Here is a 17,776-nt window from a genome sequence, read left to right as displayed (position 1 = left end):
TCTTGAAGAGGTTCTTGGTACCTAGGCTTGAGAGCCAAGATCGATCCTTCGTGATTGATCGAATCTGCAACGAGGTTAGCTTCGCTAGAAAAAGCATCAACTAACACATCATTCTTGTGAATAATCACGTCTTCTTCATGCAAATCATCATACTTGTGAGAAATCACATCTTGATCATGCAAATCATCATGCTTGTCAGTGTCATCCAAACCATCATGCAAATCATTGTCATTCAATTCATCATGCTTCTCATAATCATGCAAATCCTGTGTGTCATGCTTTGGAGAAGAAGAGACTGAGAGAGCCTCCTTCTCTTGAATATGTTCAATCTTCGCCTGCACATTAGCAATGAGAGAGAGGGAGAATGAACAACTTCCTCTCCACGAATGACAATGGGAGAGTCACTTTTGGCATTGAAAGTGAACGTATTTTCCACCCAATCAATGAAAGGATTATGCTCACGAAACCATCGAATGTGCAATAGCATATCACATCCTAAAAGAGGAGAGACTAAAAATTTTCTTCGGAAAGCAACTTGTTGAATTGTAAACAACACATCAAGGCACTCTTTCGTGATGAGAAAGTCCATACCGGGAGCAAAGCCAAAAACCTCGAGAGGAGATTTCTAACTAACCTCTAGGCGGGCTTTCTCAACAAGAGAGGGACTCATCACATCATGGATACTACCTGGGTCAAACAATATGACAAAACGCTGCCCCATCATATGACCATAACATTTAATGAGAGACTCATCAATGGGAGGGTCGGGAGAAACTTGGGGCACACTAGTGTTATCATTAATTGCATTGACAAAGGAAGTGGGTTCTATGGATTCTTTAGATTCATTAGAGTCGAGCTTAGGACATGTTCTTTTTATGTGACCCTTAATGTGACAATGAAAACAACGACCTTCCTTAAAATAAGTGCTTTGCTCTTCCGACGTGATGTATCCTCCTAAAATTCCTTGTGCTACCTTTTCATCTGGAGTGAGCTTAGATTTAGCAATTGTGTAAGCTTTACCCTTAGGTTCACTTTGAGAGTTCTTTTCTAAGAGACTGTTGAAAGATTGGTTAGAAGAGTTACCGTTCTTACCGTTCTGAGGGTTCTGAGAAGTCTGAGAGGTACTTGTGGACGTCTTGTTCTCCTTAGGCTTTCCCTTCTTGTGCTTCATCTCCTGTGCGAGAGCAATCACTACCGCCTTGTTGAGATCGATTGGATCGAGCACCTCGACATCGTACTTGACTCGTCCAATCCGTAAAGGAATGCCTCTTTGCGTTCATCATCCGACTTGCGTAATTGGGTACCTAGCTGCAAAACACGATTAGAAAAAGACATAACCAGCATACCATTTTGCTTGAAAGCGTGCCAATCGTCCTTCAATCGTGCGAGGTACTGAGGTGGCATAAACCGCGCCTTGAGCTTGTCTTGGAAATCAGCCCAATTGAAGGAAAGGGGCGTGAATTCGGCGGCTTCCTCTAGGATGCGCGGCTAACTGTGCCTCTTGCCATGTGTGGTACCAATTGATTGCATCACCGGCAAGGTACATAGCCGTCAAAACCTTGCTATTCCCTGTCTTCTTAGTTGTCGCGAAATAAGCATTAAATTGATGCAACCAAGAATGAATAACCGTAGCATCTATCTTACCATCATACTTACTGAAAGTCAACTTTTCTGTGACTGGGTTGTTGGAATCCGCTTCGTGGCTTGCGCCACTTGAAGAACTCCCACGATCTTTGGCCGGTTCGAACTTCGAGGCAAGTACTTGTCGAACCAATTCTTGAGTGCGGAGGTCTCGTTGAGCCTCACGCTCGGCCTCCAAGGCCGCTCTTTGAGCCGCACGATCGGCCTCCAAGGCCGCTCGTCTTGCTTCGGCTTCCTCCTTTCTTTGTGCTTTTCTTTCTTTTCGTTCGTCGTGCTCGCGTTCCAAAGCAATGCGAGTAGTTTCTTGTTGTGCCAACGTAATGCCAGTCGCTCCTTGTTGTGCCAACGCAACACGAGCCGCTTCGCGGTTCGCTTCTTGTTGTTGTGCCATCATGTCCATCATCGACTTGACCATCACCTCCATAAGAGTTGGTGCAATTCGTGGCGTAGATGGAGAAGGAGGAGGGTCGGGAAAAACTCCTGGTGGAGAAAACTCTTCTTCGCCACTCCCATGCTCGTCACCTGTATGCGAAGTATCCATTCCGCTTTGGGTGATGACCATGCACTGTAATCTTGGGTTCTTAAGTTCACGAGGAACCTGGGTTCTTGTGGGTCTTGGGTTCTTGAGGGTCTTGAGTTCTTGAGGTTCTTGAGGTTTTCTTTCGCTTGCAATCTGTGTTTGAGAAGGATCTTCTCTTCACCCGAGTTCTGCTCTTTCCCGCGGGCGCACCCCTTAGCGGCCTTGCGCTCACGCCAAGGTTGCTTTTTCCCACCTCACGTTGATTGGCCGGCCGCTAAGTGCACGGTCCGCTCTCAATGAGTGAAAAGAGGCACAAGGGGAGGCTCGACAAGCCCTTCTTTCTTGGGTTTCCTATCACTCTTCAAAAACACGTGATTCTTGTGGTTCTTTCCTTGAGTCATACAAAACACTGCCAAAGCTCTGATACCAATGTTAGGTGCAGCGGAATGAATGTTTGAACTTTGCTCAAGATGAGTGCTCCGAACTATGCTCAAGGTTCCTTTTGTTCTAATGGAAGGGAGAGCCTTCCGTTCTTAATGAGAGAGTGCAATGATCACGAACAAAGTGAATGGACACTGTGTGTGCAAGTGTATGAGACTGAGAGAAAGAGAGAGAAAAGAAATACGACACCAAGACGGTTGTAAAACCCTCCTCCGAAGGCCCCACTCTTGTCGGTAAGAGTGGTCTACTATTGATTGCAGAAACTGGTACAGACTGAATGTATGTGACTGATGCAAGTCTAGGCTATGTCGGTGTCGACGACGGAGACGGCGAGACCGACTCTATGGCTGAAATCTGCTACTCTTTATCTGCTGTCCAAAATCGCTAATGGGCTGAAATCTGCTGTCCAAAAACGCTAATGGCTAAATTCTGCTGCGGCTGAAAACGCTATGGAAAACGCTACCCTTGCTGGTCTTTATGGCTGAAACTGTCAGTGCTTATCTGCTGAAAATCGCCAAGGGCTGAAAACTGTGGCGCTTCTTGCTGGGATGAAAAATGCTAGGCTTTGTTGAAGCTTCTGGTGGAAACGCTATGTCAAATGATTGCCATGCGGTGACGATTGCTGAAAACGCCAAGTGGGAGAAGGCTAGGCGCTGAGGAACCAAAAACGCTAGGCTTGGTTGAGGGAAATCGCCAATGGTGAGGGAGTCTTGCTGAGAGAGAAGGGGGAACCTGTCGCCGAAGGCCTGCGTTCTCCTTGCTCATCTGCCAAATAGTGCTAAGCTTGGTTTGCTTATATATTATCTTACCCAATTTGCCCTACCTACTTTCCAACAAAAGTCACTTAAAAATAATAAGTGAAAAATGCAGAGTTACCGAGGAACGAATTCTAGAGGCCTTGGAACGCCGGAACGGTGTTCCGGCCGGCTGGGAGTGAAAGGAACGTTCCGGAACGGACGGACGTTCCGACAGGCAGCCTGTGACCGGAACGGAAAGGTAGGAACGGCCGGGAACGGATCGGAACGGCCGGAACGGCAAGCAACGGCTATAAACAGCTGTTTTTTTTAGTTTTAAAAAATTTGATTGTTTGGGGCAGCAACGTCCACTTACAGTGCCCACCTCCATAGCTTATATAATAGCCCCTTCTACCCCCATTCTTCACAAATGCACCAAGGTTGAAGACCAAGCTCTCCACCTCTCTCTCGGGCTAACCCTCAAGGCTCAAGGTTGAAGGCTCAAGCCTCAAGCTCTCCACCTGTCTCTCTCTCTTGGGCTAACCTTCAAGGCTCAAGGCTCAAGGCTCAACTTTCAAGCTCTCCTTCTCTCGGTCTCAACTTTCAAAAGGTGAAGCCTCTCCCTCAAGCTATCTATCTCAAGTTCTCATTGCTCAAGGCTCAAGGCTCAAGCCTCTCTCTCTCTCTCTCTCTCTCTCTCTCTCTCTCTCTCTCTCTCTCTCTCTCTCTCTCTCTCTCTCTCTCTCACATAATCCATCATCCATGGCCTCTTCTTCTCGTACAACCCCCTCCGTTCATGTGGGCAACACTCGAAAGGCGAAGGAATGGTCGTGGTGGGATGAAGTGACCTCGGAGGGCACCTTGTCGGCGGCGGGAGGTTCTCATGCATGGGCATGCAAGCTATGCTCTTACACGCGGAAAGGGGGGCATGACAAAGTGAGAGCACACTTTCTTCGAGTGCCGGGACATGAGGTGAGATTTTGCACCAACGTAACCATCGAGAAAAGGAAGGAGCTCGAGGAAAAGGATCGGCGATTCAACCATAAAGCCAAGCCCGCAAGCAAAGGTATTGATCCAAAGACCCTCATTTTTCCCTTCTTCCTCTCTACCCGGTGTAGGTGTTGGTGCATCTTCACAAGGTCCAATTCGTCGCCAAAGGACCCTTGTCGCCTCTTGGGACCCAAAGAAGAAGGAAAAGGTGGATGCGGCCGTGGCCCGATTCTTCTATCACGACCATATCCCATTTGTCGCGACGAGGTATGTTCATTGTTTTATGATTTATCAATCTTCTCTCTCATTTCTTCCGTTATCGTCGTTTCCACCTTTTTGATACTAACCTCTTCTATGTTTGATCGAAATAGGTCGGAGTATTGGAAAGTCATGGTGCAACGGATACGAGAGTATGGCACTGGCTATGTGCCGCCATCTTCAGAGGCTCTCCGAACCACTTTGCTCGATCGAGAGAAGGCTATAGTGGAGCAAGCAACCCTCAATATTCAGCGTCTTTGGGCAAAACATGGCGTTTTCCTCATTGCCGACAGGTGGAGCGATACAAGGAAGAGATCTATCCATGGTCTCGTCGCATACTCGAGTGGAGAGATGTACTTTGTGCACTCTCATGATGCCACCGAGAGTGGCAGGTCCACCGATGTCCTCTCTGCAGAGTGGCCAGCGGCCATAGAAACAATCGGTGAGCAACACGTGGTGGCCTTTGTCACAGATGGGGAGGCATCAAACAAGGCAGCAGCCAGCTATTATAGAGGGCCACTATCCGCATGTGACAGTGTGCTTTGCATGGCACACTGCTTGAACAACCTTCTAAAAGACATCGGCAAGCTAGACTGGATCACTCCGGTCATTGTTGATGCAGTGAAGATTGTTACTTTCATCAACAATCACAACTTGGTTCGGAGTGAGTACCTCAAGAGGTCGGGCGGCAAAATGCTTCTAAAGTATTCAGACACCCGCTTCGCATTCAACTTTCTTCTTGTGCGCAGGCTGTCTGAATGTCAAAATGCGGTCCGACAGGTCTTCATCAGTGATGAGTTCACCACCTCCCCCTATGCAAAGAGAGTTGTAGGGATTTTGTGCAAGGATAAGGCAGAGGATCTTGAGTTCTGGAAGGAGCTCAAGAGTGTAGACACATAGGTAAAACCAGTGGTTCATTTCCTTCGAGTTCAGGATGGCATGGATCCTTGCATTGGCAAGATTTATGAGGCAATGGACCGCATGATTGAGCAGCTTGCACAGCTTGAGCCGAACGCAGAGCGATATGAGGAGATCGATGCGCTTTGCAGCTCGAGGTGGAATTCATATGCCTCTCCTTTACACGAGGCAGCGTACATGGTGGATCCAGAGTTCCAAGGTGCAAGTCAAGAGAGAGATAGGGAAGTCATGAACCAATTTACAGAGATCTTAAACAAGATGGTTCTAGACAGAGATGGGCGACGTATTGTCAGAGATCAGTTGCGACAGTACAGAGAGATGAGGGGGTCATTTGGCAGTCCAGATGCTCAGATTGATCGTAGGAAGATAGGTTCAGTGCTATGGTGGGAGGACTATGGCTATGATGGCCCTGAGCTTCAGAGATTGGCGATCCGTATTCTCAGTCAGTCAGTTAGTACCTCATGCTTGGAGCAATTGTGCAGTACCTTAAGCCACATTGCTTCCAAGAAGAGGAATCGGCTTGGAGTGGAGAAGGCTAATGATTATGTCTTCGTCAGCGCAAATTTGAAAATGCTTTGCAAGAGTACAAACAAACAGACAGATCCTTTTACACACTGGGAGATGGAGCAAGAGGCTCCTCAGGCAGGTGGAGATGCACATCCACCAACACCAGGTACTTCATCCGTGGCTGCGGGCCTAGAGCTCGATGATGAGGAATGGGAGGATGTGCATGATTTACAGCCGGCTACTACGGATTGGGAGGCCTCTCAGGCTAGTGGCTCTTGAGTATTGAGTCTTTGCCATTTATTCTTACCTCTTTGTATGGCTGCTTGAGCCTTGCCCTCTTTGCCATTTATAGCTACTAGCATCTTTATGGTATTTGTCACCTTCAATCTTTTGGTATTGTGGTCATTGGTTTGCCCCCCTTTGGTTTTTTAAATTTTTGTAGCACCTTGATGGCCCTTGAGGCTTGTTACCCATAATTAATTCCAAAGTGTTATCTTTGACTACTACTCTTACAATTATTTGAGAGCATTATGTATGGGCATTGTGTTTGCTCAATGTTGTGTATGTGCTATGTACTCTGGGAGATGCACATCCCAATCAAGTCATAATAAGGTTGAATGGTCTTCGAATCGTGTTTTTTGTGGGTATTAGAGTCAAAGGACTCTAGTACTACTTGTATTCAAACACATAACGCTAAAAAAAACAATATTTGGGTGTTTTTATAGCCTCCCGTTCCCCCGTTCCGCAGGGAGGCCCGTCGCCGTTCCCGTTCCGCGTTCCGACTAACTTTGAAAAAATGTCCAAAATAGGTAAAATAAGCTAAATGCACTGGAAAATTCCCCTGAAGGATTCTAATGGATTCTGATGGGAATGCCTATGATCATGCTGTGTGCAACCAGAGGATATGCATCTACACTAAATGCACGGTCTACGAATAGACTCACAAAAGTGCCATATCACTTCTAAATCTAGACTGACTGGACTGACTGAACCCTTGCTATGTTGTAGCTTGTCCACGGACACACAAGGTTGGATGTGTCACGTGACAGCTTGCCATGGAAACCCTAGCAGATTATATCTTGAAATTTCTCGACATCTCTCAATAGATGTCTCTTCTCGAGTTGATAACCTTTGTGGTTCGGTGCGATTGCTATCTTGGGACTACCATCGCCACCAAAGAAAGACTGTCTGTCCAAGAGCTGATGGACCATGCTGTGCTCGGCTACGATCTTATGGAATGAATCTAACCCTAATTTTTGGTGCAGGTTTCAGGATGGAAAGTCAGTCGACTTTTCGAGCTTGACTGATGTCGAGATTGCTTTTTATACTTGAAGGGAGAAGTCTATACAAGCACTTGAACCGAACGGATTACCACGTTCGTTCTAGAATAAGACTTGATGGTTCTCGGAAGCCTCAGCTTCCGATTCCTAGGGCAAAACCCTATTCCAAGGAACTTCCGTTCCTTATTCCAATTCCTCCAGAATCAAGGTTCTCGCCTCTGGATCTCACCTTCCAGACTCAAGGCATGACATCCCTACAACTCTCTTTTAGAACTCTATTTCCAAAGTCCTCTTCCCGCAGAACAACTCTGCTTTCCCGGACACGAAGTCCTTACTTGGGAATCCCAACTTCCGGATCGCAACTTGAGAGATTACCTCTCTCCGATCCATGTATCTACTTCCCAAACTCGGGTACGAAACCCCTGGGCTGATCTGGCTCTAGTTCCTCAGAGCACTTTTCTCCTGCAGAGGCTCATACCTTCCTCCGCTCCTAATCCCTCACTAAGAGGAAGTACACAAATACTCAGAGTTCATAACATGAAAATCGTTACCTTCAAAGTCTCCACGCTCGAAACGCAACTCCGTTCTCGAAAAGCAATTCCCCGGAAGAGATCTCTCCATAGAAAATCCTCTCTTCCAATCCTACACACAAAAGAGGTGTGTTCTGCGGTTCCTTCTCCTAAATCAGCCCCGTCTACACGTTTAGGAGCTGAAATCAGAGAAAAACAGCAGCTTGTCATGATGGAAACACGCTCCGTAGGCACTTCTTCGCGAGGGAACTCGCGCACTGGGTCTTGGCGACATCTGGTACACTTGGGACAGCCATGGGCATCACCTGCAACGTCTTCTTCACGGCTGAAATTTGCAGCAGCATCTCCTCCTTGCAAAGATTGGTCCTCCTCTCTGAGTAAGGGCATGTGATGCTTTTATAGCTCCTAGCCACGGGCACCAATAGCTGCTCGCGTAGAGGTCGCGGCCTTTTTTTTTTTTTTCAAATTTTTTTTTTCGCTCCTCTGCCAGAAAAAGAGAGAGAGAAAACGCTGTCTGATCTATTGCCTTATTTATCAGATGGCTGCCCACTTATTAAGTGGGCGGTCGGTCACCTTTAAAAATGGTCTGAATCTATCCAAAAACTCAATAAAACCTTATAAGTTAAAAACAATGCTTTCACAGCACTTCCCAGGCGTCCCTGGATGCAATCACATGCACAGTTGCAATGCAGACATAGACTTCCTCGCGAGAAAGCATCTGCTTTCCCGAAAGGCAATCCCGCTTTCTCAAAAAGCATCTGTTTTTCCTCAAAGTTTCCTCTGAACCCATCTTCATTCAAGTGCTTGCTTTTCCTTGTGCACAATTCTAACACAGTTCGAAATTTCCTCCCGACTATGGATATTCCCTTTCCGATGCACCCGTCACCCACCTTATGACGCATCAGGAATACCCATCACCTAGTCCTTTCCTACCGAACTTACGGTACAATCCCCTTCACGATGCTCTATGTCACCCATCCTATGACGCATCAGAGACGTCCGTTCCCGGATGGTCGGATACTTCTTTCCGATGCTCCCTGTCACCCATCCGATGTGACGCATCAGAAGTACCCGTTCCTGGTGGCCTTACAGATATTCCCGTTCACAGTGCTCCCGTCATTACTTTGAACGACGCACTAGGAATACTCTGTACTCGGATGTCTCCAGTGAGAAAAACCCTCTCACTTAAAATTCCAATAATTCATTTAGAATTAGTTTTCCTTGGTGTTCCAAGCAAGAAAACCCTCTCACTTATAAATCCAATAATTCATTTAGAATTATTTTTTTGTAAGATAAAGCCAATTTAGCAACAGATGACGTGGTAGGCTGTACGGATTTCCGCATTTTGCGCTAGCTGATGACGTGGCAGGTTGTACACATTTCTGTAAATTACGCTGGCAGCTTTTGGCATTGCTTTTGGACTAGAAGCTTGAGTTTTAAAGGTTTTTTACTGTAACTGCTTTTCAAGCCAAGGGCCTTTAAATATGAAGCTAGGGCTCATTCTCTAGCATGCTTCCTGGAAAAGGTGCAGAGTCTGTAGTACCGGCTTGTATTGTGTTGATGCAATATAAAGAAATACCAAAAGGAGCGCCAAGGTTTGGGGCCAATAATCTCTGGGGTGGAATTCCGCCACTCCGTGCCACGTCTCTCTCTCTCTCTCTCTCTCTCTCTCTCTCTCTCTCTCTCTCTCTCTCTCTCTCTCTCTCTCTCTCTCTAGTTGTTAATGAAGTGCTAAAAGTCTGTTCAGTCTGTTCTTTTCTATTGGCACGTGGTGTCCGCCTTGTGACATGATCCTCTTTGAGGAAAGAAAGATGAAATTCAACACAAAGGACTTTGCCCGAATTTTGTAAACACATCCGCAAGATACTTTGCAACAGATGGTGGAGTCAGCAATACAAGCTGAAAGTGTACACCTCAGTGTACATAGAATCTAATCCCCGTAGTGGGACGGGAACCATTGAACACAGAAACAATGAATTTTTGTTACCTCTCCTCGAAGGATACGTTGCTATCCGGAGAAAGTTTGGAGTAAGGGAATTGAATCTAACTCCTGAGTTTTTGAATAGAAGACCCTCAAACTTCAAGTGAGAGGGCAGGTCTGATCAAAGTTACATCTTTGAGGAAGTTACAAAGTGCGTTTTCTTTTTCGCACAAGGAATGCATGTCTAACCAGGACTGATCACTCTTGAGTGTTTAGGAGAGTAGGGTTGAGTCAGAACATTGTTTTACACGATGAACTGCTTTGCTTAACCATCCGGAACGTCCATGTTAATCTGGTATCCGATAATTCTCAAACACATTACCTGCTCCTGCTGGTAGGAAATTATGAAGGAACCATTCTGACCTTTCAAGCAAAAAAAAAGCTTGAGTACTCTTTATGCCCACACCCCCTATCCATTAAGGAAGATATGGTAGTGCTTTTCGTACAAGTGAAGGAATACTCTCTTTATGAGGGAAGAAGCAAGAGACGACCTTGGCTTATGCTCGTAGAATTCCACATTTGAAATCCAAGTTTATTCGATGAGCGGGTTTTTCTCTAAGATCGAGCCAAGGGATCGTCAGGTTGAGCATCTTCGCTCTAAAGATCTTACGAAGGGAAGGTAATTTCCCAGGTTCACCGAAACTCTAACTTAAGAATTATGTACACCTTTGGGTACATGGATAACACATGAAGATACAGACCTATGCCAAGGTGGGTCATCTACCACTCATTTTTTTTTTTGTTGAACGGAATGAGATGAACCAACTTCCTTTTCAGGAACTGGACGAGAGTTTGTTATGCTCTCTTGAGTGCCTTCTTGCACGCAAGGATATTCCGACACGAGAATCTCTATTTGAGATGTGTTCAGTAGAAGAAATTTGAGTTTCTCTATAGAAAAGAGGTTTTCTGATGGTCGTTGATCATTGAGTACGTTATGTGCTTTTACCATTACAGCAGCAACTTTTGGTTGTGGTAAATGTTTCTCCATGAGCAAGACAAGTAGCATTTACAAGTTGTTGGAATAAATTCGAACAATTATGTTCGTAAGAGTATAATTCGCCAACCGTTTTAAAATGGTAAGAATAACCTTAACCACATATGGGAGAACATCATTGAGATCTAAAGCGGATTCGCCCTTAAGTGGACCGAGTTTGAACTTATGTTCATAGAATGGTATGGATAGAATTTTATCTGCCTAAGATTTTGCAAGTCGTCATTGATGCTTGCAAGGTGAATCATTTTTTATGATTTTGCAAGGGAGAGACGCTAATGCGTGTCTAGGAAACATTGTTGGTGGTAATAACTCGCAAGAGGAAAAGATTAGAAAGAACTGCCGCCGTACACGAGGAATCTTCGGATTGGAACCATCTGTCTACCTTGAGCGACGGCCCAGAAAAAGAACCTTCTTTAATGTGGTCGCAAACTCTGTTTGTGAAAGAAAGACATCGAGCTTAATGCTCTATGACTTGGGCATTCCCTATGTGGGAGGACACAAGAGACTAAATACCCTCTGGACTAACAACGCAAGATTATGTGCAAGGACACATAGCTAGATTGATTTCTAGGAAGATTATTCTTCTCGAATTTGAGAAGGCAGAATCCAATTAACAGAGTCTCGGATAAGGAAACTTTGGATCTGGAGGAAAAAAAAAGCGGATAGACGTGTGGCAATGCACAAGGGATCTTCGAATGACGACAATTGGCCTACCCAAAGCAAAGGCACGAAATAAGAACTTACTTGGTAAGATGGCACACTTTGCCTGCCACAGGAAGATTCACATAAGCTTCATGCTCTCGACATGCCTATGCGGGAGGACACAAGAGGTTTAGTATCCTCGGGACTAATAGCGCAAGGTTATGCGCGAGGACAGAGACCTAGATTGATTTCTAGGAGGACTATTCTTCTCAGGATTGAGAAGGTGGAATTGAGTTAACAAATTCTCGGAAAGACGTGAATGATGAGTTCTTACGTGGCTCGTTATTTTGATGATTGGTGAAGGATATCCTCAAAGTACTAGAGGAAGGACATGAACTAGTAAGGTAAGTACTGAATTATTGAGTTTCTATTTAATTTAATTTTTTGAGCAAGATTTTGAATTTTTTCGATTTCTCCCCGATAGTTTAGTTGGACCTCTATAGTTGAGAACGATTGTTTATAAGTGAGAGGGATGTTGCTAAATTGGCTTTATCTTACAGAAAAATAATTCTAAATGAATTATTGGATTTAAAAGTGAGAGGGTTTTCTCGACTGGAACACAAGAAAAAAAAATTCTAAATGAATTATTGGAAGTTTAAGTGAGGGTTTGTTTTTCTCACTGGAGACATCCAAGTACAGATATTTCTAGTGCGTCATTCAAAGTGATGACGGGAGCACTGTGAAAGGGAATATCTATGAGCCCAGCAGGAACGGGTACTTCTGATGCATCACATCAGATGGGTGACCAGGAGCATCGCGAGGAAGTATTCGACCATCCGGGAACGGACATCTCTGGCGTCATAGGATGGGTAACATAGAGCATCGCGAAGGAGATTGTACCATAAGTTCGATAGGAAAGGACTAGGTAATGGGTATTCCTGATGCGTCACAAGGTGGGCGACGGGTGCATCAGAAAGGGGATATCCATAATCGGGAGGAAATTCCGAACTGTGTTAGAATTGTGCGCAAGGATGAGCAAGCACTTGAATGAAGATGGGTTCGGAGAAAACTTTGAGGATGCTTTCTGAGAAAGCGGGTTGCTTTTCGGGAAAGCAGATGCTTTTCCGTGAGGAAGTTTATGTCTACATTGCAATTGTGCATGTGATTGCATCCAGGGACGCCAGGGAAAGTGCTGTGAAAGCATTGTTTTTAACTTATAGGTTTTATTGAGTTTTTGGGCAGGTTCATATCATTTTTTAAATACTCGGCCGCCCACTTAATAAGCGGGCAACCACCACGCAAATAAGACACCAGATCAGCCAGCGTTTTTATCTTCCTCTTTTTCTGACAAAGATTTTATTTCTTTCTTTTTCTTTATAAAGAAAACGATTTCGCAATTTCGCTTTCCTAGCATCCCCTCCCCTCCTCTATTCCTGCCGGTTGCAAGAAGCAATAAAAGAAAACTCTCTCTCTCACTCAGAGGTCTCAGAAACACTAGCGCTAGGAACAAGGGGAGGTGCTGCAGATATCAACCACGAAGACGAACGTCGCCGGTGAACCTCATGGCTGTCTCGAGTGTACCGGATGTTGCCAAGACTATGTAGGCGAGTTCCATGGCGAAGAAGTGCCTAAGGAGAAAGTTTCCACCGCGACATGTTGCTGTTTTTCTCTGTTTTCAGCCAGGATTTCCGCACAGAGATCTCTTCCGGGAAGTTGCTTTCTCGTGAACCGAGTTGCGTTCCAAGTGTGGAGACATCGAAGGTAACGATTTTCTGTTTTTGTTTACTGATTGTTTGTTTGCACGTGAATTATCTCTTCGTTAGGGAGTAGGAGCAAAGAAAGGCATGAGCCTCCGCAGAAGAAAAGTGCTCTGAGGAATTAAAGCCAGCTCAGTCCAAGGGTTCCTTACCCGGGTTTCGGAAGTAAACGGATCGGAGAGAGGTAGTCTCTCGAGTTGTGATTCGGAAGTTCAGATTCCCAAGAAAGGACTCCGTGTCCGAGAAAGAAGAGTTTCTACGGGAAGAGGACTCTGGAAAACCGAGTAGGACAAGAATTGCAGGGATGCTGTGCCCTTAGGATGGAAGGTGAGATCCAAAGGCGAGAACCTTGCTTCTCGAGGATTAGGAAGAAGGAACAGAAGTTCCTTGGAATAGGGTTTTGCCCTAGGAATAAGAAGTCGAGACTTCCAAGAACCATCAAGTCTTATTCTAGAACAAACATGGTAATACGTTCGCTTCAAGTGCTTGTATAGACTTCTCATCAATAATAAAGATACTATTACGGGGGGACCAACCCATCTTCTCGTCCTCAGTACTATGTCGATCTTCTCACTATGTCGATCTTCTCACTGTCACCAGCGTATGACTACTATCTATCCTTTTTGTTGATTTCTTTCTCATTATTTATTTACTTTCACTTTTTGGAAACACCCCTCGAGAAATCTAACTGCCCTGCATTGCATAGCTAGTGTGGAACTGTCCAGAGGGAGTCCAAGCCTGAGGGCAAGAGAGCACTAAGGTTGGACAAAGACTATGGTTAGCCAAAGTGGGGTCATTGACTAGCCAAAGTGGAATCCTTTGCTACAGAGGCTACATTTCAGTTTTGGGTGTGGCTACAGTGTACAAAGGGGGTCAGATGACCTAGAGAGATACAATGGCAGCATCTTCTAAAATTTAGGGAACTGCTATTTTGGGACCTGAAAATGTGTTTGAGTCATTACCTTCGGAATGACAAGGAGAACATTTTCTTACTCTGCCGTGAAGTCAACTGGGCAACCGGTTGGGAGATTTTTAGGCAGCAACCCCGAAACGGAAAAATGCTTGTAAATGCGCGAAGTGGCACATTCTGGTGCACTTTCCAATGCAAGGAGGAGTTGGCGCTGAATTTAGAGAAGAAAGGCTGAGTTTTCAGCTTGTCACACAGGTTAAGAGCTATGGAGTGCTTGCTTTCCCTCCTATGTATAGTGCGGTGCCAGAAGTGATGCCCTGCACGCTACGCACTGCTCTCTCTCTCTCTCCCCTATGGCAGTATGTTATGTCCCACTAGTGGGCTTCTCAATTGACCAATGTACAGTTGTGTGGGTTCATGCGCGATTGCCGAGGCAAGAGCCTCTTGCACAGGTACTGGATTAGCTAGCGACTAATCCCCCACAGGTACAGGTGAATTCGGAGAGGTTTCACGCCAAAAATCTCGTCCGATTCAAAGGGCAAGTAGCCCTACAAGTGCGGGAGCTCGAGGACTTGCTACGGATACGACCGGCATGCAAAATGGAGCCCAAAACAGTAAATTACAGCCTGCTGTGTATTTTTGCAGGCTTAGGGTTTTCGCCCTAAACGGACCCTAATACCCCCAGGAGGTTCGGGTACGCGAGGGGACCGCTGTACAGGTGATCCGGCGCATTTTTGGGGCTGAAAACAGAGAATTCAGCGTGCTGCAGATTCTCCCCAGGTTTTGCAAAGTGCCCGTATGTGTCGGGAAAGTCAGTCAATGCGTGGCAATACTGACTGTGAAGGGTCCTAGTACAGTTATGCTGCCGAAATCGGGCCGGAACAGTTGAAATTCAGCCAAGTTTGTGCGGGGCAGCTTGTAGGGAACCACAGCGTTTATTCCCTCTTTTGAACAATAAAGAAATACCGAAAGGAGCACCTAAGTTAGGGGCTAATCTGGTGTCGGTCTACTCATACAGGTGCAATCTAATCCCTCTCCCCTTTGTTGTGTCTTGAAAGTACAGGTAAAGTGGTCGACAAATTAAATGGGTGAAAGCAAATAAGGTTTAAGTTTAAAGTCTACTGCCCTTTTTGGAAAGTACAGGCCGGTTTCACTCACTCTCTCTCTCTCTATCTATCTTTTTCTCTCTATATACTCTGGCTTCAGTATTAAGTGATAAACTCTATTTATCCGAGTACATTTTATAATGTTGTGCGCTCCCGTTTGAGACAGCTTTCCACATATATGAGTTGCTGGTGTAAGAAGGTATGGCGGGCAGTCAGGTTCGCGTCGTAGAAGATAAGATGGCAGCTTCGCTTGGCAATTTCCACCCCCCCCCCCCCCCCCCCCCCCTCTCTCTCTCTCTCTCTCTCTCTCTCTCTCTCTCTCTCTCTAGGCCCCATCAAAGATGACAAAATGAAATTATAAAAAGTTCAGATACATAAGAGATGGACAATACAAGAGAGAGATATATTCACCAAAGAAACATAAAAGAGGAAAGAAAGAGCTAAACCACAGCAAAGCATAGAAAAGAGTTTGAAGAAAATCTAAAAACCGTGTCTTTTGAAGATGACCTTCAAAACAAATTTGGAATTTCCATGTACTAAAGAAATCACACCTATACACATCATCAACGATCCTTGCAACATCCTCTCGACTCCTTGAGCTCCTCCTAGCTGTTAGATTTTCAAGCTTCGGTCCTGAAGTGCAAGACACTATGTTAACAAAAGAAGAAACCCAACAAGCAATCCAGTCACACTGCTTACCAACTTGAGCTTCTCTTAAGACTCCAAAACAGAGACAACTGAACTCTTTGAAAACTGAAAAACAAGAGAATACCCGCTGAAGGTCCCCATTCCGCCGACAGAAATATAGCCATTATTTTGTCCACGAGCACCTGCACAATTTACTGTACATTAGAGACGCAATAACATCAATGAGTAAAGTCTCCCAAATTACAAATAAATTAACTTGCAAATGGTGCCCTTTCACCTTCATCAAGTTCACCTGTTTCTTGCCTTGTTTTCCTGCTCCAATTCTTGACAGAACATCTTTCAACTCTTTGATGCGAAATGATTCCAACTTTTCCTGCGTTGAGAATAACAACCGCGATAAATCCTTACCTGGGCTCTCAGCGAAGCAGACTCTCATTTCTCATGAGAACTAAAATGACAGCATGATTAAACAAAAGTTGCTAATCTAAACAAATACAGGCTCTGTGCACTCATTCTCCCTTATTCAGAGAGCTTTGAAGGGTTGCTCATTTAGAAGAAGAACCCCGAATGCTGCGAATAAAAATGCTCGGGATTGAGGCCTAAAATGTGCACGCATCATGCGTCTAACAACAAATCAACGTTGCATGTAGAGAAATCGAGATGTAAAATGAGTGATGTTTGTTCTCTGATGAATCAAACGCTCAAAAGAAAGCTCTGTACTCTAGAGTGGCACGCATACCTTGCATTGCAGAGCGAGATGATCCATAATGGTGATCGCCGTTGGTACCTGCTTCCATGCAAATCTTTTCACCGGCCAGCAGAAGCTAACACAGTCGAAAATGCGTGAGAATGCTAAAGGCGGAAGTGCGTGCGCGCGCGCGCGCGCGAGAGAGAGAGAGAGAGAGTGCGCGCGAGCAAGCGAGAGAGTATCTGTAAAACGCTAGGCCTACAGAGAGAGCAATTTGAGTCGCAAGACTTTTGTAACGCGCTTTAAAAAGGGACTGCTTTCATGGAGATGCCGCTTTACATTTCAAACCCAAAAGAATAATATACTGTGGGTGGAGTGCTCGAAGAAACCAAGGGTTAGGGGGTTTTCGCACGATCGAGGTTTGCGCCATCGTGGTATCCTCTCTTGAGTAGATCTACACCCACAGCTTGACATAGGGATGTTGGGCTAAGCATGCCTACGAAGAAGCACAGTGCTTCCTACATAAACCGTAGTTGCTTGTGTGCTTGCTTACTAGCAAAGCAAACGCTGAATTATCCCAAGGGCAAAGTTTTGCAAATCTTCCCAAGCCCTAGATTTTTTTAATTGCCCACAGACAAGGACCATTGGGTCAACATAACTCTATTAAGCTCTACCTATGAATCTGCTCGTTGTGACTCTTCCCATCTTTGGCCAAGTCGAGCCAAACTTGATTGCAAATTATCGGGAACATTAACTCAACTGGTGCAAAACAATCCACATTTTAAGGTCATCATGGTGTTAGGATTTGTGCCTTGCTCACACCATGAAGCACTCACTACCCCTTATTCATCTTGAGTAGATACATTGTACTTTGGCTAGAGGATAATTTGCTAGATTTGGGAGATGTCTCACGTATCGCATGCATGCCACACACCCCCATATGAGGCTTGCACTTGTGAATTTCGAATTTTCCCTCCCGCATCATCCTTGAGGTCAACTAGACCTCTCTTCTAGGCCTATATAATGGCCCTTGTAGTTGGTTCAAGTTGCTCATTTTAATGAAGCCTAATTTATGTGTAATCACCTTGTCATTGTGCACTCGTAATGCTAATTAGCATCATCTAATCAAGTTTATGATTAAGCATGGATGCTAGCTTAATCTATTCACCCTAATCACTTACTTAACAAGTGATATCAAAGTCGAAGGTGTTAGATCCTAGCATATACTGAA

The 17,776-nt window shown here is 45.2% G+C and overlaps 1 protein-coding gene across 5 annotated transcripts in view; it reads right to left on the bottom strand.

The window, feature by feature from the left end:
- The window catches only part of LOC147428391 (E3 SUMO-protein ligase SIZ1-like), a 53,351-nt gene extending 36,535 nt beyond the window's left edge, over window positions 1–16,816 (bottom strand). Inside the window, exons 1-4 of one of the 5 annotated variants that reach the window (XM_086496580.1) lie at window positions 16,597–16,816; window positions 16,135–16,230; window positions 15,982–16,039; window positions 15,761–15,842 (exon numbers count right to left, since the gene is read on the bottom strand). In XM_086496580.1, the coding sequence (XP_086352706.1) occupies window positions 15,761–15,842; window positions 15,982–16,039; window positions 16,135–16,230; window positions 16,597–16,623 (263 nt within the window). In that variant the 5' untranslated portion in view covers window positions 16,624–16,816. The remainder of the gene's footprint in view (window positions 1–15,760; window positions 15,843–15,981; window positions 16,040–16,134; window positions 16,231–16,596) is intronic. The other 4 variants (XM_086496577.1, XM_086496576.1, XM_086496578.1 and 1 more) reach the window with 4 other exon arrangements.
- Window positions 16,817–17,776: the final 960 nt, after the last annotated feature.

Source organism: Adiantum capillus-veneris, chromosome 23, assembly GCF_014529385.1.
Source record: "Adiantum capillus-veneris isolate H3 chromosome 23, ASM1452938v2, whole genome shotgun sequence".
Taxonomy (NCBI): domain Eukaryota; kingdom Viridiplantae; phylum Streptophyta; class Polypodiopsida; order Polypodiales; family Pteridaceae; genus Adiantum; species Adiantum capillus-veneris.
Note: the sequence above shows the minus strand (reverse complement) of the source record. Positions and strands in the feature narration are given on the sequence as shown.